At 37.1% G+C, this 23642-nt stretch overlaps 2 protein-coding genes and 1 long non-coding RNA gene across 3 annotated transcripts in view; 2 read left to right on the top strand and 1 right to left on the bottom strand.

Annotated features, from left to right (window-relative positions):
- The window catches only part of LOC124590451, a 15494-nt gene extending 12145 nt beyond the window's left edge, over positions 1-3349 (top strand). Inside the window, exon 3 of the long non-coding RNA XR_006976586.1 lies at positions 1924-3349. This is a non-coding gene — a long non-coding RNA (uncharacterized LOC124590451). The remainder of the gene's footprint in view (positions 1-1923) is intronic.
- LOC124590435 (peptidyl-tRNA hydrolase ICT1, mitochondrial) lies at positions 1877-18254 on the bottom strand. Its single transcript, XM_047131649.1, has 6 exons — positions 18222-18254; positions 15014-15254; positions 14877-14916; positions 10219-10361; positions 2893-3062; positions 1877-2144 (listed from the first exon to the last, which is right to left on the bottom strand). The coding sequence occupies exons 2-6, from the start codon at positions 15164-15166 to the stop codon at positions 2054-2056; spliced, it is 597 nt and encodes a 198-aa protein (XP_046987605.1). The 5' UTR covers positions 15167-15254; positions 18222-18254; the 3' UTR covers positions 1877-2053.
- A 281-nt stretch (positions 18255-18535) lies between these two features.
- Positions 18536-21039, top strand: LOC124592871 (ruvB-like helicase 1). The gene has a single exon (XM_047131876.1). The coding sequence runs from the start codon at positions 18647-18649 to the stop codon at positions 20015-20017; it is 1371 nt and encodes a 456-aa protein (XP_046987832.1). The 5' UTR covers positions 18536-18646; the 3' UTR covers positions 20018-21039.
- The last annotated feature ends 2603 nt before the right edge of the window (positions 21040-23642 follow it).

Consider the following 23642-nt stretch of genomic DNA (forward strand, 5'->3'; position numbering starts at 1 on the left):
TGTCAGTTTTGTATGTAAATGATGCCCAAGTAAAAGCAAAGCTGCACCAATTATAATTGTCAATGGCAAGATACTTATTTGAATGTATCAGCAGTCAATGAAATACAAACATACTATCCCAGGGTGAAAACATGAAACAGAAACTGAGCACATTGTAGATGCATACTTAAATAATTAAGTTTAAGAAAAGTATACTTTCGTTCCTATTTTCATGTACCTATATTTTCATTTTCATTGTAACTCTTAAAATTGTATGATAAACCTGTAACTAACTTTCTGCCATAGCTGTCAAATAACAAGGAATAGTGCATTGCTTTGAAGATAATGCAATTAGATTCATTTGTCCAGTATGACGCAGTAACTGACTTGCAACAAAATTCAAAGTACCCATCCCAAGGAACTACATCACGCAGATAGGTTACAAAATAATATTGATGGTAACACTGATGTCTTTCCCAGCTGAGCAGTGTCAGCTAAGTGTTTATAAATTTATATTTACATTACTTTTATTTCAATATCTTCGCACAATTTTGTTTCTTTGGGAATTTTCTTGTATTACGAAGTCCAATACAAATGAACTAAATGGATTGTAAATGGCACTTAACTGCGTCCTAAGGTCCACATGTTTGCTAAGTCTTCCAAACCAAAACTGCTCCAGTTCACAATGTGGTTTGAAGACATGTAGACGAATTTCATTTCCCTTGGAGAGCACAGTCGTTCAGTTTTAACATTCTGGAACATCTGTGGTCAGTTCTGAAGCAAGATAATATGGTGAATATTTCTTCGTTAATCACTGTTGACCTAACTGCTCCTCTGCACAATTAATGCAAATTTAGCCTACATGCCTTTCTTCTAGGCAATTACTCCTATTCCACTGTTGAATATTTATTATAAACTGGTAGCACATATAACTTTTTTTTTAAAATGCGCCTTTAGTTGCACAAGCAGTATTAAAAGCTAATATGAATAACAACATGAATTAAAAGAATAGAGTGCTACCCACCACATAGAGATGACAATGAATAACAGACAGGCACATTTAAAAATGAACTATCAGAGATTTAGCTACTCGACAAAGTCATTCATCAGATGGAGTAACTCACAAAAACATTTGACAAGCAGATAGTGGACTCCTATGTGCATCATCATGAGATGCTGTGTTGAGGTGGGGTGAGGTGGGAGAGGAGGAGGAGAAGCAGAGAATGGGAAAGAACTATGCAGGTGAGCTGGGAGGATAAAATGCACGTCTGAGGCTGGAGTGGGAGCAGGCAAGTGGAGGACAGAGACAAACAAGGTCTGGAATGTCATGGGAGCTAAAGACCTGTTGCAGGGGGAGTTTCCACGTGCACAATTCAGAAAAGTTGGTGTTGATGGTGGGATCCAGAGGGCATGGGCTCACCAAAGTCATGTACACTGTATTCTTCACAACTGCTTGGTCAAGCAGTCTCTTTGCCATTCATATGGGCACAAAGTTGCCAATCCCAAGTTCTAGTCTCAATCTTCAATAGTCACTGTGTCTACACCTTCCCTGCTCCCACACCAGCCTCACACAGGCCTCCTGTTCCCCCAGATAATCTGCATAATCCTTTCTTTTTCTCTGCTTCTCCCTCTCCTTCTGCCATGCTCCAGAAAAGCTCTCCCGATGCAGCACTTAGCAGCCTACCTACCACATCATGCATGTTCCCATATGTGGCAGTAAAACACATTCCTCCACCTGCAAAAATGATCTTTGGAACAACTCTGAGTGCAATTCAAAATTTATGTCGATTATTTCCCTACAGGATGTTTGGTAATGCCTCCTTAACAATCTCTGATTATGTACACATAATACTGTTTGAATTATATTTATAAGTATTCCATGTGTATATCCAGCTAGTAAGTGTTTCCTTAAGAGTTTATTTCACAAATTGTGTTTTGTTACAGGTACAAATGCCTCTCACAGCATACTATAAAGTCCAAGTTTTTGTCACTCAACTTGGGTGAATATGGCTAGACGCCAGCTGATACCAGAGAATTTCTGAATACAAAAAGAGATGGCCAAGTCTAAAATCTCCTAGAAATCAACAGCAGGTGCTTGCCGATCGAGCTTCACTTGTGATCTGTGTCGTTTTTCGAACAGTCTCTCACGCACGGCTTTTTCTTTCCTGAAATTATAAAATTGATACTACAATTAAAAAAAAACTACAGGCTAGTGGGGAAAACACATTACTGAAAATTAGTAGTACTGCCTTACTTAAAAAATATTTTCTTTTCAGACACACATAGGAAGTCCCTCATAAGAGTCAACAGGTGCATTTTCATTTTTGCAATGTGTAGCTGGAGTCAGTCACATATTTTATGTGATGACTGATTTTGATTGAAAGCATTTTTCCTGTCACATACAAAATTATTTTTAAAGCAGAATTTTACGTGTTCATTTGGTGAAGCAGCCCAATATTAGTTTATTTCAATATTCATTTTGTCAATATGTATTAATAGAGACACTAAAAATTTTAAAAACAACCAATACTCCACCAACGGCTGAGCAACACCCCTGGCCTGTGCGGATTGCTACCATCACGCAGCAGCACTGCTCAGTCACTGCTGGAGTACTGATTATTCTTTGTGTTTTAGTGTCCTGTTAATAAATATCAATAAAACAAATATCACACTAGGCTAATTTGGGACTGTCTATTGAATAGGAATGTAAAATTCCCCTTTAAAAATAATTTAGTTTGTAATGGGAAACAAACCAATGCTTTCCGCCAACACTTTTTGTTGGGTGAAAGAAGTGATGAGCAATATTTATTTGGGCCGACTCCAGCTACCTATTAGTTGTCGATAATCACCCACATGCATGAGGTCAAAAAAGGGAAAGCAAAAAGTTTTAAATCAATATTGCCAAAAAATTACCTTCGCCTGTGTTTCTCCAAAGTTTCTTCAGAAATTTCTTCCTTTGGTTCAATTAATTCTCTAATCATGGATCGCAATCTTTCCATAGCATCAGCCAAATTTAACTGTTGTGACCGAGTCTTGTCTGACCGAATTACTAAGTAGCCTTCCTTGTTGATTTTTGTTCTATGCTGAAACAAAAAAATATTTAATGATGTTATGATTTTAAATACATGCACAACATTTCCCACACTCTTCTGCATCTGCCTCCTTAAAATACGATTTTCAGCAACTGATACTTTACTATCACTCTCAGTTTGGACATGCAGACTGTGATTTTAAATCCTTCCATAATGAAATGCGGTGAAAAATCTGACTGCTCATGTTAACACTGTGTTATTTACTTCCTTATTTTGTGTCACGCAAAATTCTGTAGCATATCATAAAGGGCAGCACTTTATCAATAAAAATGAATATACTCAACAGAAATTGTAGAAACATGGACAAATGGAGAAACTTTTCTTTTATAGTCCATATGTTATTGACTACAACCATGAGTCCACCGCTGTACTGCACCTTTCGGTACCCAGTTAGCTATCCTTGGGTGCCTAAATAGGAGATGGACTACCCTGGGAATTATTCATCAGAATGCGAGCTCTTGCACAAAATATATTAGATAAATCTAGGGGACACTGAGCAGTAACAATAGCGGTGCGACGACTATTCGTGCAGCATACAACATAAGGAATACTGAAGTATATGATTAAACAGCCATCAAAGTTCAAATTTACCTGAAAATATTAGGTTAGTGCATAAGCATTTGGCATGCTGAAATGCATGTTGCTAAGAGTATATTTCTGAAGTATCATTTTTTAATTTTAAGTTCCAGTATTTTCTTATGGTTATGTATTAAGTGTTAAAAATGGAACGACAGGTGGAAAACAGTCTTAACATTGGTGACATAAGTTTTACATTGTGTTTAACACAAGGGTATTGACAGTAGAGGCAGTTCAAAATATTTGTGCTGTGTGTGTGAGTGAGAAGACCACCACTGGAAACACTCCATCATAAAATTATTTTCTGCATTTCAGAACAACTGCAGGCTTAAATGAGAATGGAGAATATGGAATACCTGTACAAAGCCATTATGGCAAGGGTGAACTTCATAGCAGCATATGTCAAGCATTAACAAAAAGAAAGGCAATGGTTTGGACTATAATTCTTATAAAGGAATATCTCTGCTACTTATGTACAAGGAAGTTTTTGTTGGAGTGCTACTTAACCAATTACAACGTCATCTGCACTCCATTAATATTCCACCTCCTATTCCTCCAAGTTGAATCAGTGTCTGTTTCATGACTTGGATAATGGATGATTATCACGAAGTGCCCCATAAACATTCACAATAAATCCCAACTGACTGTCGCACCATGAGACACCACAACTTTTCACACTGAAATTTTAAACTGTATGTCTGTTCTTGACACAGATGCGCAACTTCATTTTGAAATCTGGTAGTAAACCTGTCATACCCTGAAACTTTCCGGCAGATGAAAACTGTGTGCCAGGCCCGAGACTCAAACTTGGGACCTTTGCCTTTCACATGAAAGTGCTTTATCGACTGAGTTATGAAAAGACGACTCACGACCCATCCTCACAGCTTTACTTCTGCCAGTACCTCGCCTTGTATCTTCCAAACATCACAGAAATACTGCTGCAAAACTTGCAAGACTAGCTCTCCTGAAAGAAATGATATTGTAGAGACATGGCTTAGCACTGATACAAAACTTTCTGGCTGATTAAGACTGTGTGCTGGATTGAGATTCGTACTCAATTGCCTCTCCTGGGCAAGTGCTCTACCAACTGAGCTACCCAAGCGTGACACATGATCCATCCTCACAATCTTGCAAGTTTTGTTGGAGAACTTGTGAAGATTAGAAGGTAGAAGACGAGGTATTGGTGGAAGTAAAGCTGCGAGGACAGGTAATCAGTTGTGTTTCAGTAGCTCAGTCAGTGGAGCACTTGCCCTTGAAAGGCAAAGGTCCCGAGGTTGATTCTTGATCTGGCACACAGTTTTACTGTGCCAGGAAGTTTCATATCAGAGCATACTCAACTGCACAGCACAGATTTCATCCTATTGTACCCTGTTTAAATATTAACTGATTAACAGGTTGACATGCTAGTACAGTTCTTTACCACTCCCACATAGCACCATGGCTCACAAAACAGTACTATAAATGTGGGATCTCTAACAAAGCTTCTCTATGAATATTTCTCGGCAGTCAGAAGTATGCTTTTTCTTATTCTATCAACAACTTGATATTATCTGACATTCTATTGCATATGTTCCATCAATAGTTGTCTGGGTGAAAGAATAAATAATAATAAAATAAAGATATAAATAACAACACCTAGAAATATCATGTTTAAAGAAGGGTACAAAACCATTATAGACATTCATCTGAAAGACCACGCGCAGAAATAGACTGTGGTACTGCTAAAACAAAGTTCTCATTGCAGAAAATTCATGAAAAAAGTATTCAACAACAGCATGACCTATATATTTGCTTTACTGATTTTGAAAAGGCTTTTGATAGCGTGCTATATGATGAAATTTGGAAAGTATCACTTAAGATTGGTAGTCGTTCAACATTTGTATCAGGGTCATTCCATTTCAAATCAACCAATTGTACTACACGATTTGAACCATGACCTCTCAGATTTGGATGAATTTTTTTTTCAGGTAATGTTCCCACTAACACTAGTTTAAATTTGAGATTTCAAATTTTTCTGATCTTTGGTTTTTGAGTTTCAAGGGTTTAAAAATGAAAAAAACCTCTGTTTTTGATCAATCGATGATTGTTTTAAAATGCTGTAGCTCAAAAACTATACTACCTAGAGAGCTCAAACTTGCACCATTATTTTCCTCTAAAAATTCCCTTCAATTTGATATGTAACATGACTATGCTACCTAAATCTGATAATTTTAAACTATTCCAAAAAATCATTTTTCGAAATTTCCAAAACACGTACCCTGGGATTTCTTTATAAAAATTATATGTGTTGTCCAGTCTGACTGACTACATGCATACAAAATTTCAAGATGGGATCTCAATGGGTTCTTGTATAAAATAATATTTTACTACCGCAATACACACTAGTGAGGTGAAAAGCAGACTATTTGTAGGCTATGAATACTAAGGTAGGTCTATGTAATTCTAACAAACTTAAATGATTATGTTAGCCTTTTTATGCAACATTACCCTCTTATTGTTTGTTAATTCATTAAATGATATAGTGTTGTTTTAATTTAATATTCATGATTCTTTTAACTATGCATCATAAGGAAGTGAACACATTTTAATTGGTAATATACATGCTACAAGTTAAAATTTTGAATAAAGCCACTCACCTTCATCCTTAGTTGTATATGGCAGATATTACCTTTTTCTTGGTTTTCCAGTGTTATTTGTAATCATTTACAACAAGTTCCTTATATCAGAAATTGGCATATAAGTAATTTCACATGGGGAAAAAGATTAACTTGTTGATATCTGCATGGATAGAACTGTATTCCTAATACCAATTGGTATTAACAAAGTTAACACATATGGTATTTATACAACTTAGTGTTTAGTGAGGGTAGGTGTAGCATAATTTAAACGTGGTTCTTTTATGATCTTTTAAGATATTTTTCCAAAGCAAGAGAAGACAACTTCATTTCTTTAGCACTTAAAGTGTAGGTTCTTCCCGTAGCTGTTGTTGGACTCGCTGTTTGTAAAAGAGTATTTCCTGGTACATCTAATACATCTCTTGGCTGTGGATAGTAAAAAGACTGCGCTGGACCCTTTGGGTGTAAAAAAATTATTCAGTACATGTCATTGTATTTTTCTTCAATGCATCCTAGCCACCAAGAGTCGTCATATGCTACTGTCACAAAACCAGCAGTAATATTAATCACATGTGATGGTGTTATTTGGTTCAGTGTTGTCACATATTCAAGAGACTCATCCAGACTAAAATGATAAGGCTTGACAGTAATTTGACTCTCTGTGCAGGGTTTATATGAGTGAAACTTCTATGTTCCCACAATCGCTATTGAATCACTAAACCGAGGAAGTAGGTATCCTTTGGTCAGTTCATAGTCCACTGTTGTGCAACATTCAAAGTCAATGTTTTTTATGTCTTCCATGGCAAATACATAAAGTGATTTGGGTGTTAAGATTTGTTGGTTATATGGCCTTTGTAAGCTGGCTTTAGTAGCTAGCCGCTTAACAGTTCCGCCAAGGCCATCGCATGCACTCTTGCCATGGGATGTTGCCTCAACTTCAAAATCAGTTTTATGCAAACACAAATTAAGGAAGTTTTTGTTATTTTTATATTGTGCAGCACTGCCATCAGAAAAGTAAGTAATCTTTTTAAGTGCAAAAGGCAAGTTTTGCTTTACGATTTCTAGCAGTTTTTTCTGGAATACATAGAAAGCGACTGCATTATGTTTCAGGCAATCTGATATGAAGACATACTGCAGATGTTTTAGTTTTCCCTCCTATTTATAATATATGATGAAAGGATGCAGTGTAGCTTCCCCATTACATCACGGTGGCCGTTAGTAAGGTAGTGGCCAAAACTAGAGCCTTGACCCTATATGAAAATCTCACGTTTTTTTATAATAAAAAGTGAATGTCGTGCAAAATCGTAAGATTCTTAGGTTATTATTTTTTATATATTTTATTCTCGCATTAAAATATCATTTAATGAATTAATAAACAGTAAGAGGGTAATGTTGCATAAAAAGGCTAACATAATAATTTAAGTTTGTTAGAATTACATAGGCCTACCTCAGTATTAATAACGTAGAATAGTCTGCTTTTCACCTCACTAGTATGTATTGCGGTAATAAAATATTATTTTATACAAGAACCCATTGAGATCCCATCTGGAAGTTTTGCATGCATGTAGTCAGTTAGACTGGACAACACATACAATTTTTATAAAAAAATCCGAGGGTACGTATTTTGGAAATTTCAAAAAATGTTTTTTTGGAATAGTTTAAAATTTTTAGTTTTAGGTAGCATAGTCATGTTACATATCAAATTGAAGGGAATTTATAGAGGAAAACAATGGTGCAAGTTTGAGCTCTCTAGGTTGTATAGTTTTTGAGCTACAGCATTTTAAAACAATCATCGACTGATCAAAAACGGAGGTTTTTTTTTAATTTTTAAACCATTGAAACTCAAAAGCCAAAGGTCGGAAAAATCTGAAATTTCAAATTTAAACTAGTGTTAGTGGGTACATTACCTAAAAAAAAAAAATCATCCAAATCTGAGATATCAATGTTCAGACTCTTAGTTAATTTGAGATGGAATGACCCATAATGATATGAGACTTTCATGAAAAGATGTGTTATGTTCTTTTCCTGAGACCTTTATGCCCTCTATTTTGCTGTTGGTATTTGAGAGGTGCAAGAATAATAATGAGGCAATTTTTTGGAAATAATTAGATTTTATTTTTATTTATTTATTTGTACATACACACATGAATGCTGTCCCTTACAAAATAGCTCCCTCAGGCAGATACACAGTGACAGAGGTTATGTTTCCACTTTTTTGTAGTTCTGGAAGGCTTCTGCAGAACTGGCTTTCAAATTAGCCAGTTATGCTCTACCAGATGGTATCCAAAATACCAGAGTGACACTGTTTCAAGCAGTTTTTGAGCTGGGGGAAAAGGTCACATGTACTGTGATATGGGGATTACGTGGGGGGAAGGGCTGCAGTATCACAGGAATGCTATTTATTGCCAAGAATTTTTTGTTGAGGACTGCCATATGACAAGGCATCCAAGGGTGTGCAATGTTGGGTGCAGACAATTCATCCTGTTCCTACTTCCTGGTAAAAAGTCTGATTGATGGTTTGTCCCAGAGGTGCAAATTGTTTGCAGATGAGCTCCCAACTGACAAAAAATAAATAAAATTAAAAAAATTAACACTCATTTGATTTGGATTTACTTACAGTTGTTTTTTCTGTATGGGGAATATTCACATTGTGTTATTCCCAACATGGGAATTCTATCTCAGGATAGCATTAAAAATCTAAGACACTTCACTTGTGATAAAATGACTGAAGAGCTCCAAATCCCTCTGTAGTAGTTCCAGAAGCTCAAGACACATAGTCTTTCAATTATTTTTCTGCTAATTTGTTGCAACTATCTTTATACACACTTTTTGTGTGCCCAAAACTTGTACTAGAAGTTGATGGAATCCTAAACACATTCCAGTTTAAGTTACTGCTGATCATTATCACTGTCAACTGATGATCTGACCTCAGAAGACGCTTCACACTTTCCACACTGTCATCCATCCTTGAGGTTGAAGGTCTTCCCACATGTAATTCATCTCCCTCTTCATCTCAGCCTGCGAAAAAGGATTCATGCTATCTGAACACTTGGTCTTTGAATACAGAACATTCTCCAAAAGCCCTTTATGACTTTTCCTCAGTCACAGTATCTATTACAACACACTTTCCATAAAATCTGATGTAACAGCATTGCTCAGACTTTTGCCAGTTCGGACTTCTGACGTTCTCAACACTTGTGTAGCAACTGCAGCAAGTTTAATCTGGTACTGCACTAAGGACATAATCCAACCTAACAGCCCTGTGAATGAAAAGGCATCAGAGTTGTTGGTCCTTGTACAGTGTTGCCAGTCTCATTACTTTTTTAACATACCTCATAAATGATGTAAAACATGCTGATGGTGTTTACTTAACCTGGCAGGAAAACTTAAATTTGTACAGGGGTCAATGTTGTACGAAACCCAACTTTAAGAAATAAATTTACTGTTGTGTTGTTATGATGTGATCATAGATGCATATACTGGAAGGGGACGCCAGATTCCTCAAATTATGCAGTAGGGTTAGACACAAAATCAAAATGTTACAAACTGAAATAATGATATTGCTTCTGAATATCAGGACACTATTGCCATCAAAAAACTCAAATCCATGGACACATCTAAGTACCTGAGTAGCCGTGTGACATCAGAAACAAGTTTGATGATTAAGTCGATAGCCACAGTGGAGCTGCAGTCATTGTAATGCAAACAACACAGGAGAAGATAGTATTACAAACAAATAATGAGAATTCTAATGAGCAGAAATAACTGATATTATATTTAATAAAAGCACACTAATGACTAAAATGTGTGATTTATATTTCACTTAATTACTCCATTTAAAATATGATGACACCTTTAATTAATCAGGTTATACACCACAACTGACTCTACTGTACAAGAATGATATTCCTGCAAATGAAGTGTCAATGAAAATTAAATACTTCAGTTTCATTTACCTCTTTAAACAGTCTGGTTTTAATGTCATCATTAATCCAGTCAGCAGTCTCAATATGAAATCTGAGATCTACTTTGGTATTCACCATGTTCACATTCTGTCCCCCAGGTCCAGAGCTTCGGCTGTAAGTTATATCCAATTTCTCTGATTGAAAGGGAAAAAAAAAATATATAAGGATAAGTTTACTTTCAGGGGTAAAAACTGAAGAAAAGTATAGCATTATGAAAATATAAAATCAAATACAGGGTCTGGCAGAATAGCAGGACATAAAAAGGACATAATGTCAAAACAAACTGACACATTTATTGGAACACACTGAAAACAAAGAAAAGTGTATGTCTTTACATATTATGTATGCCCTGTACTTTATTTTGAATGTATCAATATGATGCCATCATGTTCTGTGCCTTCCTCTATGCAGCAAACGAATACTTCCATCACCTGATTCAGCATGTTCAATGGGATCTCCTCAACCGCTGTAAGTATCCTTTTCTTGGCTTCTGCTACTGTGTGAGAATGTGTAGCATACACTTGACTCTTCAAGTATACCCACAAGAAATCAGAGGCAGTCAAATTAATCTGGTACTGCACTAAGGACATAATCCAACGTAACAGCCCTGTGAATGAAGAGGTATCAGAGTTGTTAGTTCTTGTACAGTGTTGCCAGCCTCATCACTTGGTGATTGCGCTCAATGTCTTCAAATCTAGACACCAACCAACCAGGAAAGTGATGCTGCAAGACATTCACGCACTATTAGGTTGCATGAGCTGTTGTCCCTCCTGTTGGAGCTGTATATCAATGTTCAATCTCAAAAGGAGAACAACATTAAACATTTGGATACAGCAATTACTATTAACTGTTACTGCATGAACATGGAGATCTTCAAAAAATATGGATCAATGATGCCAAACAAAACCACACAACACTACACAGTCACAGTGATGGGGTTTCTCATGCAGCTGATGAGCATTACGTTGTTTACCTGGTGCCCAGTAACCATAATTCTATGTACTTACAACAACATCTAGATGAAAACTGGCCTCATCCAACATCAGTATGTAGTCTCTCATATTCAGTTTAGCTGATAAAATTTCTCGGAAGTGCAAGTTGCAGGTTCGTTGGGCAACTTTATCTTAAACATTTAGTTTCCGTATGAATTGCAACTTGTGTGTGTGGAAGTGCAGGTCATTAAGGAACAATCTGACATTGTTAGAGCCAAGGCATGTCTGGCAGCAGAAAAATGAGGTCTTCAGACATGCCTCCTCCACTTGCTCCGAGTCTGTTGTGTCCTTCATTGCCTCTTTGCACAAGACACAGTTGTCCTCCACTGTGGCACCCACCAAACAATCAGCTGATGATCTGAGATTTAATCACATCATTTCAACTTAAAACAGCGACAAAAGAGTCACTGATATGGAGACTTATTATTTTTTGAATATTCCTTGATGGTCAATGCTCTAAGCTGTGAACTCCATAAGGCCATAAACGCACATGCCCGTTCTTCCTCAACATTGTGCATTCATACTTATTATGCACACGCACAACAGCGATGCTGTACAGCACAACAGAAATGCTGTACTATGTGACTCGGTTGATACTATTCATTCTGTCGAATCCCATATAATGTGCCAATGAGAATTGATCATGTTTCTACAAATTTTTCTACAAGGAGCACTGAACGAAGGAATGATACAGACAGCCTCCAAAATTAGGAAACAACTCCGTCTCTCTCTCTCTCTCTGTGTGTTGGGGGGGGGGGGGGGGGGGGTCATCATCATCATCATCACTCTCTGAAATGGTGAACATTGCTATGATGCTGTTAACACTGTGAATTATTAAAACCACTGGCTTTTATAATCTTCATATATGAGAGGCATTTGAAAAGTTTGTGCAAAAATAAAAACTACTTACGTGTTTGGGGTAAACCTTTTTTATATTTCGACATAGTCTGCTTTTAGACTTATACATTTCATGTGACACTGTTCTAATTTGTTGATCCCGTCCTAATAATAGGAATTGTCCAAGTCTGCAAAATGGCTATTAGTTGCTGCAATCACCTCCTCGTTTGAATAAAATCTTTGTCCCGCCAGCCATTTCTTCAGGTTGGAGAACAAATAGTAGTCCGAGGGAGTCAAGTCTGGAGAATAAGGGGGATGTGAAACGAGTTGGAATCCTATTTTCATTAATTTTGCGACCACAACTGCTGAGCTGTGTGCTGGTGCATTGTTGTGATGGAAAAGGGCTTTTTTTGCAGTCCAATTGCCAGCGTTTTTCTTGCAGCTCTATTTTCAAACAGTCCCATAACGATGAATAATATTCACCTGTAATAATTTTACTCTTTTCCAGGTGGTCAATGAGGATTATCCATTGCGAATGCCACAAGACAGTTGCCATAACCTACTTCACAGCCTCTTACTGAATTTTAGTGAACCTCCAAATCATTCTAGTACTTTACTGATGCAGGAAAATGACCGTTTCTCAAATTTTTTTCCTCTCATTTAATTACAATAAACACACTAGTTATGACTGGATCTGTTCTTTTCTTATATTATTGACACTAGTTTTTGAAGACATATGGTGGATTTGCTGCCCAAAATCTCTTGTTTATTTAGATGTGGTTACTGCCTAAAAGACCATCCAAATGGCTAGGAGTGTTTGTAGTTGATGTAGGATCCATTGGTGTTTTGCAAACAATTAGGGGAAATAAAGTGTTAGAGAACAAGTGTGTGGCAGATACCCAAGTGGTTCTCTGCTAAAAAGTGGTTTGTCTCAACAGCCATCACCCCATAGCAAACCTCGAGCTTGACCTTTTCTTGTAGAGGCTTACATGACTGTTGCAATCCAAGCAATTATGCCTAGATCCCCTTTCCCTGCAACAGACAACATTCCACAACCACAATGGCCATTGAATCATATTTACAGCTTAGTAAGAAAAGAACTGGCAGGGCTCAACAGCACAAGATAAGGAACTCCAGGTTCAAATCCACTTGTTCTATGATGAAAGCTGAGGCAAGACCCCGGGGCACATGTGTCTTATCATGTCCACAGATACAGCAAGCATTACTTCACTCACTGCAAATGGCAATGTATGGAAATTGTATTTGTGTGTAGAAACCAAAGCATAAGACATGCACAGAGGTGACACTCACTTCAAAATTTTGTATGATTGAGACAACAATGCTTTAAAATGTGGCAAGAATGTACTTACTGTTACAAATGCGATGCTGCCAAAAATAGTTATGAAACTGAATGAAATTGAAGGTAGACTGAAGTAAACATTTATGATGTAAATAGAGTGCCAGTGATTGTTTTTCTTGCATTAGGCCCACATACATTCTGCCACTATACACAAGTTAAAGAAATATTAAGAAACCAATCCAGTCTGTAGCTTCTATTACTACTATTACACATGCTCAAGTGCCAGTCTTCAAGCTTGTCTTCACTGGTGTCATTTGGCTTCCATAGCAACTGACTAGAAGTGAACATCAGCACAATACAGCAGATTTTTAGCAAACATGTTCCCTATGATCATGCGCTTCCGTATATGATTTTAATTGTTTCTCATGCCAGATAATCTTTTATGCTATAGCCCTATTTCTCTTTTGGAGCCACTCTTTCATTGGCATATATTTTTTGGTTTTTCCCTTGATCTGCCTTTTACGACATTTGCTGACTGTGGTGGAAGATTTCCTTAACCTGTTTCTACAACCTGGAAGATTTCATCTGCCCATGGGACTCAACATGGATATATTTTGCCGTGAGCTGGTACTGCTCTTTCTGATAAATGTGCTCTTAGTTCCAACAGTTCAAACTACAGCAACAGACTCAGATTATTTTGCCATTTCAAATTATCTTCAATATATTGTGTTATTCAAAAATGGCAAAAGATTATTCACATTGTTTGCAATCTTTATAACCATACCAAAGTCTTCAAATGTGCTGTGTATGACACAGAATGATACAATCTACTACAACTTTCCTCCGTCTGCTTCTCCAAAGTGAAAGAGAATAGGGGTTTGAACTACAATCTACACCACATCCAATTCCCAATAATATAAAAATGTATCAACAGAATCTATGGTCGTTCAGACACAACAGACGCATCGTTCGGACTGTTGATTAGCAAAATTATAACATAAACCAAGAATTCAAGGGGGTCTGATACACAGCAGCAGATTGGTGGGTGGGGGGGGGGGGGGGGGGGGAAGGGGGAAGAGGAAAGGAGGGGGAGGGGGTCGAGGCATCGTGAGAATCATGCACGTTCGCTTAAAATTATCGGGGGGGGGGAGGGGGGGGAGGCAAGAGTCCATACTGCCAATTTTTTATATAAATAGGCTGGTCAGTTTGAGATACGTCATCCCAATAACGCTAAATATTTTTGACGATATAAAATATTATGATACGCCAGAGACAGAGAATTCTAGAAAGGTATGACAGTTCTGCAATGAATAAAAACTGTGCACTTCAGACTTCGAGGCGGGGGGGGGGGGGGGGGGGGGAGGAAACACCTTCTCCTGGACGCCACTGCCATAGTGAAAACTATTATAGCTTCATACAATAAACTTATGATGTATGCATAACTTTTACATCTCGAAGTATTTATTTCATCATTATTAATGGAACTTTCTGTAGTAGGAAAAAAAAGGGGAAATCATTACCTATTGGTATGTATCCGGAGAAGACATTATCCTCTGGTATCTGTTAACGGGAAAAACCACATAAGACGAACAATACGTAAACAAATAACTTGCGCACCATTAAATAACTACAAAAAAAACATGTTAGCAGGAAAAACCTTTTTTGGAGTGGTTACTGTTAACCGGCTCGTGGGGTATAGAGTATCGAGGGCAATTTTACTCCGGTAAGTACTCAATTCTGCAATACTTCCAAACAGTAAACCGTTCGCCAGTACGCGTGTGGCATTTCTGCCACAAAACGTGGACAACATTCTTTACAGTAAACTTAGCCAACAACTTCACATGTCAACACAACAACAACAACAACACACTCTACACCAACTCCGATTTGTATACACTAGAGGTGGCAAAAAATAACGTAACTGATAGAAATAACCGGTTACTGAGAAGTAACGGTTACTGCGATAACCGTTCCTCTGATTCTGGCAGTTATTTCAATAACTGTTTAGTGTCAACAGTGCCTCGCGCCATCTGTTGACCGAAGATCGTACTGCGCATTTGGAAGGCGTTCTATAGACCATGGGAATAACTGTGAGACTGCGCGCCATCTGTTGATAAGAACTGTGTACTATTTCGTGGGCCTTCGTTTCTTTTAGCATAAACAATTAAATAAAGTTAATGTCCGAGCCGTGGCTGATAGGAGCTGCAGTACAGGCATTAACAAGTACGGTCGTTCCCTTAAGCCACCGCCTTACGTGTTAATTTAGCTTGGGCGGGTAGTACAAGGAAGGTTACTAAGGAATTCGAGCGACTATGGAAATAACTGTCAGAGCCGGTATTCTCCTCTGGCAGTTATCGTTATTGGCTCGTAGTTCTAGTTCTCTGGTAGTTATCGGGCTACCACCACAGATAACCTGGAAGCTGGTAACGGAATAACTGTGTGTCTAGACGTTCCTGACTCGGTGACTCCAGTTAAAGGTCGTAGTTCCAGGTGATATTTCCAGAGAGGATAGTAACTGGAGCGAACAAATATTTTCGTAGTGCTACGGAAATAGCCGCTGGCCATCGCGAATGACAAATAACATGTCAGAAAGTATAACATAATACAGTGGAATATAATAATTATTATCCTCATCATTTGTCAGGAGATTGTCAAAATACGTGAATATATCACAGTAACTGCTAATCTTTACAGAATTGGTACACTGACAGAATAAAACATAGTTACGTACTTTTAATAAATTTATCGTACACAGAATACCCGATCTTGACTGTTGCAACCAAGTGCTGTCAAAACTGAAATATAGCAGAATTTTTACCTAAGCTGGTCTATCAGTCTCTGTTACGATATTCATCTACAGAGTAGAAGGAGGGGTCACTGGAAGCGTCTGATTCCACCCGTCTGCTTCGACGTAAAGGTGTTGTGGTGTGTGAATGTCATTACGGCACGGTGTTTATGAGTTGGTTTGTGTGTGTGTGTGTGTGGGGGGGGGGGGGGGGGGGGGGGCTGTCGATCAAGGTTGCAGTGCCGGAATTTGCTGGTGGTAATTATTTTTTTTTTTTTCTAGCTGTGATGTTTTGTGTATTTATGAAGTATTGAATGTGATTTAATTTATGTAGGGATGATTGATTTGTGGACTTTTGGGATTGTGGTTTTATTTTTCGCAGTTGTAGGTGTTGGTTTTTTGGCATCAGTAGCTGTGGTGGACCTATATAGTTAACCGGATAATGACCGATTCCCATTTTCATAATTGTGTGTGTTGATGTTTTAGTATCGTCATCTGAGGTTGACCTATGTAGGTCAAGGGAAATGTCTGATTCCAATTTTCGTACTTTTAGTTGTGGGTATTGGTGTTTTGGTATGGTCACCTATAGTTGACCTATATTGTTCAAGGGAAGTGTCCGATTCCTCCAGATTTTTGTTGGTGTAGCAGAATGCTGTATTTTTTTTCTTTTTTGTTCTTCATTTTGTGTTTTGGGATCATGGTGTGTTTTTTTTTACTAGCTTGTCCTCACCCTAAAACCCCCAACTTCCCGCAGTTGTCCCATTGGTTTGATTGTATTTTTGGTGGGAAATGTTATTGTATTATTTATATGTATCTTCGTGTTTGTTGCCATGTGTATGTAGTGACGTCATAGACACACTTAAAATAGACATTTCTGGCATATTGATGATGGGTGGAATCAGACACTTACGTATCAAATAGTCATTCAAACACACTGTAAACCGTGCCTTATCTGAAACCAAGTTTTTAATGGTTGCTGACTTGCTGGCAGCTTATTGAAAATGCACGTTCCTGAATATTGGACCCCTTTTGGACCAAAGTAAGTAATTTTAGGTCTTTATGTAGATTGCTGTTCCCATTTCTAGTACTGATATTATGTATCAAGCTATTGGTTGGAAATACTTGTAACAAATTTCATTAAGGAATAAATATACTAGGAAGCAGTGGTTAGAATACAAAGTTCCTTGAACAGGTTCCTACATGATGTTCTTGAATTGATACCACAAACGATTTTTATTACACGCTTTTACATGCGAAAAACTTTTGCTACGTTTGATGAGTTACCACAGAATATGTTCCCTTATGAAATAATAGAATGAAAAAATGTGGTATGCCCTTCCCAACTGAATTTATTATCGAGTTGTAGTCCCAGAAATGTAACACTGTCAACCTTTTCGATCTGCATGTCTTCATATGTTATAAACATGCTGTCGCTGGAGAAATCGAGCAGTTTGCAAATCTGACATAAAACTTGGATTAGCGTACTCACACTTTCCCCAATAGGACTAGCTTTTACACCACAGGAGTAAACGAATCTGTCACATTACGTATATTTTTTGTTGTATTACAAGGCTGTACACTTTATTCTATTATGTGAGCAGCACAAGAAATTAAGCTTCGAATTTAACCTACAGTACTCAGTTTACATATTACTTCATACTTAAAAACGCACGTTGTTAACATTTTACTTAAACAGTGCTTTGGCGAAGTTCCGCGTACTTTCTGTCGCAGCTGCGAAGATAATATTTCTAATAGCGACCGATAACCTACAAACATATAATCTGAAACACTAATAATCGTTCTAACATCAACTAAAATGTACCCGGAGTTAATAAGCTGAGGTTATGACACGATTCATACGACATTCCTGCTATTTCACACTACTCGCAGTTATACTGATAACTAAACTGATGGATTCCAACTATGTCGTTATTTAACTGTCGGAGTTATCGGTATTCGCTAGCGAAAAATAACTTGGCAGTTATTAATAACCGTTAACGATAACGGTTATCAAAGAATAACTGGAACTGTGATAACGGTTACTCCAGAATAACCGTTTGGCCCACCTCTAGTATACACTGCGACTGCCTATGTCGCAGAGTCATGTCAAGGATGTTAAAGACACAGCTGCCTTGCCGCCTCTAGATAATACCACAGTCTATATTAGACTGTGATAATACATTTATAGGTGATACATTTCTATAGTAATTTGTTGCTTACAAATGACTTTTTTATTTAAATACAACAATTTTCTTATTATTTTCTGCTGTGGCATATAAATTTCAATTTCACAGCAGGTTTAAATAATGAAAACTAACGCTCACACAAAATATTGTATGTTGAGTGTTTCATACATTGGTAGCACTGCTGGTAACAGCGTACTCTCGATATCAGGTATCGCATGCGAGTGCAGTGTCGGTTTTGAATGTGTTGTTATGGAAACATGAGAGTTTAGTGTACATGTGCTAGCTTCTTTCTCGCTTTGTTTTAAACGATATTATCAACATGAAGATAGAAGAGGTGAAAAGTACCGCAAAAACTCAGCGCATATCCGCACACAGTCATATTAAAGGCCTCGGGTTAAATGAAAATGGTGAAGCAATTCCAATGGCTGCTGGTTTAGTTGGCCAAGAAATGGCACGGGAAGCTGCTGGTATTGTCGTAGATATGATTAGGTCGAAGAAAATGGCCGGGCGAGCTTGCCTTTTAGCTGGGCCGCCAGGAACTGGAAAAACTGCAATAGCGCTTGCTATAGCACAAGAGTTGGGAAGTAAGGTGCCATTCTGCCCAATGGTAGGATCTGAAGTGTTTAGTTCGGAAATTAAGAAAACGGAAGTGTTAATGGAGAATTTCAGGAGAGCGATTGGATTACGGATAAAGGAAACGAAAGAAGTATATGAAGGTGAAGTGACAGAGCTTACACCTGTTGAAACTGAAAACCCATTGGGTGGTTACGGGAAAACTATTAGCCATGTCATAATCGGGCTTAAGACTGCCAAAGGAACAAAACAGCTTAAACTGGACCCTTCGATATACGAATCATTGCAGAAAGGCAAAGTTGAAACAGGCGATGTAATATATATTGAAGCTAATAGCGGTGCTGTCAAGAGGCAGGGCCGTAGTGACACTTACGCAACCGAATTTGATCTAGAAGCTGAGGAATATGTTCCATTGCCAAAAGGTGACGTTCACAAAAAGAAAGAGGTAATCCAGGACGTTACTCTTCATGACTTGGATGTAGCAAACGCCAAGCCACAAGGTGGACAAGATATTTTGTCCATGATGGGGCAGCTAATGAAGCCCAAAAAAACAGAAATTACTGATAAACTGAGAAAAGAAATCAACAAAGTCGTCAACAAATATATAGATCAAGGTGTAGCTGAACTTGTGCCAGGTGTGTTGTTTATTGACGAAGTTCATATGCTTGATATAGAAACTTTTACATATTTGCATAGAGCTCTTGAAAGTGCAATAGCCCCTATAGTTATATTTGCTACAAATCGTGGTCGGTGTGTGATTAGAGGTACAGAGGACATTATATCACCACATGGTATTCCATTGGATCTGCTTGATAGATTGTTAATTATAAGGACACTTCCATACTCAAGAGATGATATGGTACAAATATTGAAGTTAAGGGCGTCAACTGAAGGACTCCAGATTGAAGAGGAGGCGTTGTCTCTTCTTGGCGATGTGGGTACTCGCACTACATTGAGATATGCTGTTCAGCTCCTCACTCCAGCAGCTCTGACTGCAAAAGTCAATGGTCGCTCAACTTTAACAAAGGATGATGTTCAGGAAGTGGCTGAGTTATTTCTGGATGCAAAGTCTTCGGCAAGAATTCTTAGCCAAAATAAAGAAAAGTACATGCAGTAGATTTTAGAAATGCCATACACTGCACAGCTGTAAGTAGAAAGAGAAAGAATACACAAAAAGATCTGTTGTCAGGACAGTACTGTAGCTATAATGCTGTGCTGTTGTGTATGTGAAATTTGATCTTTTGTGAATGAATAAAAAAGAAGAAAGTGACTGAAATCTCTTGCAGCTTCAATCACATTGGTTTGAAGTGGACTGTGTTCTGTCTGCAGTTGAATATACCTAATGTAAATGTTCTGCTGCAATGCCACATTTCCAATAAATGGTTGGATGAGGGTGGACAAATGGAAATTTTCACATAGTACACTGCTAATCAGATATTTGTGTAATTGCTGTAATGTGTGTTCATTTTTATGTTGCTTGTGTATTTAAACTAGATGTGGTAAAATGTTAGTTTCAGTTAGAAACACTTTACTGAGGAAATACCAAGCTCACAGTTTGCTGTTGTATCTGTATGTCACTAACATCATCTGCAGTAGCTTGGCTGTACTGTAAGTACTTGTCGGAAGAGAAGCAGCAAATGTGTGGATGATTTAACTGTTTGTTTAATTAAGCATAGTAGTTGATGTAACATATTAATTTCAGGACTATGTTTGTATTATGACATTAGCACACCAGAAATGTCCATTACTTGGATTGTCCCCTTTCTTTAAAATTTTGTAGTATATTGTTAAACACAGATGTAGGCCTATATTGTTTGAAATATGTCCCCCCCCCCCCCCCCCCCCTTTACTTTGCAAATATGTAAAAGATACATTATTATCTCTGTCTGCAAGTTGTGTACCAAGAAGTCTAATGAATATTTTGAAAAATAAAAAAAATGTTTTTATTCTTTTCAAGTTGTTGTTGTTGTTGCTGCTGCTGCATCTGGAGGGTGGTCAACATTTCAAGATATTCACTAACGGGCATTAGGCCTGCTATTCATACTACTTCTGCTTGATTTTTATGTTACCATTTTAGTTTCACAAACAAAACAAATGTATATTTCAAGACTGCACAAATAAATTGAACTATTAGCTGTTTGTATTGCTGTCTAATATTGCTAAATTAACTTTACCAGTGGGAAACAGTTATACTATGTATTTTCCTTCTTTGCTGATTAACTGAAAATAAAGTAAACGGATGCAAAATAAAAATACAAATGGAGACCAAAAAAAAAATTATTTGCTAATTTCTGGAAACATGTAATTGACTAAGAAATATACGCTTTGATAGTGGGCAGAAAAAGATGGCATGATAATTTAAGGTCTTTCATTAATGCAGAAGTGTGATGAAGTAAAATGTGGTAGGCATATTCCACACTTTATTGATTGTAACACCAACATTAATTAAATTTGTTTGGCTATCAATCAACACAATGTGGTTTCAGAATAGAAATTTGGGTGAAAAGAACATATTTTGATACAGCCAATGTTGTATTTATGACTTAAGGGTGGTAGTACATTATTGTTATTCTTGCATGTCCCTTGCCTGTAATAAATGTGCTTTTAATTGATGTTTTTGTTGGTATTCTTTTTGTTTCTAAGACCATTTAGTACTAACTAAATCCAGCGAGTTTCGATCAATACAACCATTGTTTCATGGCAGATTTGAATTAACTCCCAAATTGGGATCTGTTCTTGTGTTTCATACACAGTAACTAGAATTGTTAAAACAGCAGCTTGAACATTCAGCAAGTTCAACTTGCATTTTTTCTTTGGAGGGTGGTAAGCTTACCAGGAACTACTATTACTCATTTTGGTACCAAAATATAGTGGTCAGTATTGACATTTCAGTTGTTTCCATGTTACAGTATTTCTTGGAGATGAAGTGGATACAGTATTTTTTCTGAAGCCCTTTTCTTTCCCACGGTACTTAGCTAGAATCCCAGATAGTAGAGAAAATGTGTGCATATAGGTATTTCCTCTTTTAATATTTGTTGACATTTGTGTTTCAAATGTTCATTTTATTATTTTTGCATGTTTTGTTTGCTTTGGGTCTTTCCAGTTAGAGACTGGTTGTACAGTTTCTCACATGTGGAAGTATATCAACAAGTCATCAGCTTGATATTGTCTGTATTTTATGAAGTCGACCATGGCTTTGATCAAACAGTTACGTTATCACTGCCGTTAAATTCTGTAGAAGTATATTATCAGGAGGGTTGAAGTTGAAGCACATTATTCGTGCCTTAGCTTTACTGCACAACTATAGCAATTTCTTTGGATAGCTGTATGGTAACAATGAGAAATATCATCAAAGAGTAAATTTTAGTGTGTGCCTGAAATGCAGTGCCTCACAGGACTCTGCGATAGAATCTTAATGATATAAGTATGCAAATAAAACCACCTTGATTCGTTACAGTTCATAACCGTAAACATTATTCTGATGCTGTATTTAGCTCTTCTATAGGAATTAATAAATATTTTTTAAATTTTGTTGTATTTGTAATCTTGTGAATATATTACCTCCAATTCATTGATGGAATATAACAGAACTTGCCATAAATAACTAAGGATGTGTTAGTTATTAAGTTCTATAGGCTACACTCTTTAAAATGTGTAACCTGTCAACAGATTTAGGAAAATAACACATTTACTTAGTGAATATATGGCTGGTTATTTGCATGAGTACTTTGTATGTATGTTTACATTAAACTTTATATTTATTTGAACCACTAAACTGAAACAAACAATATCATTAAGAAATTCCTATATGTAGTAGGAGGAACTGTTCAGTAAAGATGATTTGAATGATTTTCATTGTCTGGGAATGTCTTCAAATCACTGGGTTAGTAGTCACACATTTTTATGGTCATATAATGAGATCTCTTTTGTGTGACAGTCAAGTTTTATGTTGTTATATTCAGAAGTTCTACTACTTACTAACAACTGACACAAAAGAATGAAGAAACTGCTTGGCTGTAATTAGAATGCAGTGTACAACATGTCTAATTTTCAGTAGATACCTTTCATTAATGATTATGGAATTTCCCCAGAATATTATTTTTTGTGGCAGTAACAGAAATAAATGTCCCTCATAAATAAAGTTTATGGTGTCTATATTAGTAATTTCACACGGAGCAAAATTTGGTGAAGCATCTCTACCATGTGTTTTCTAATACAGTATTCAGTCTACATATTGCCTTTTTACCATGTTGTAATGTTAATGACAAAATGGCTCTGTGCATTATAAACCAAGTGCATTTTCTCCAAATTTTTTACATTCTTGCCTCCACCCCTTTTGCATTCTTGCTGTTTTGTGGAATTCCATGCTGACTTATTGTGTGCTTTGGAATTCAGTCATTATTATAAGAGGGCAATTATTCCGGAATTATTTAAATTTCAAGATGATACTGTACCACTGTTCTGTCCTTATCAACAGTTATATGAGTTCTGTATGTTTTCCTTGCCACTTTTTAATCATCTGGCACTAATTCATTCTTGTTTCTCTTCCAATCAGTGAATCGAGCTGTAATATCTTAAGAAATACTCACTACTTCCATTTCTTCTTCCTGTCAACCGAGTAACTTGAAACTTCCCAATGTGGCCTCTTTGCACCAGTCTTCCAACATCATTCAATACTTCCTCTGCCCTTCATATTACAGCTGTGTTTTGAATTTTTTTTCCCCTCGGAATTTTTGTTCTCA

Source organism: Schistocerca americana, chromosome 2 (genome assembly GCF_021461395.2).
Source record: "Schistocerca americana isolate TAMUIC-IGC-003095 chromosome 2, iqSchAmer2.1, whole genome shotgun sequence".
NCBI lineage: Eukaryota > Metazoa > Arthropoda > Insecta > Orthoptera > Acrididae > Schistocerca > Schistocerca americana.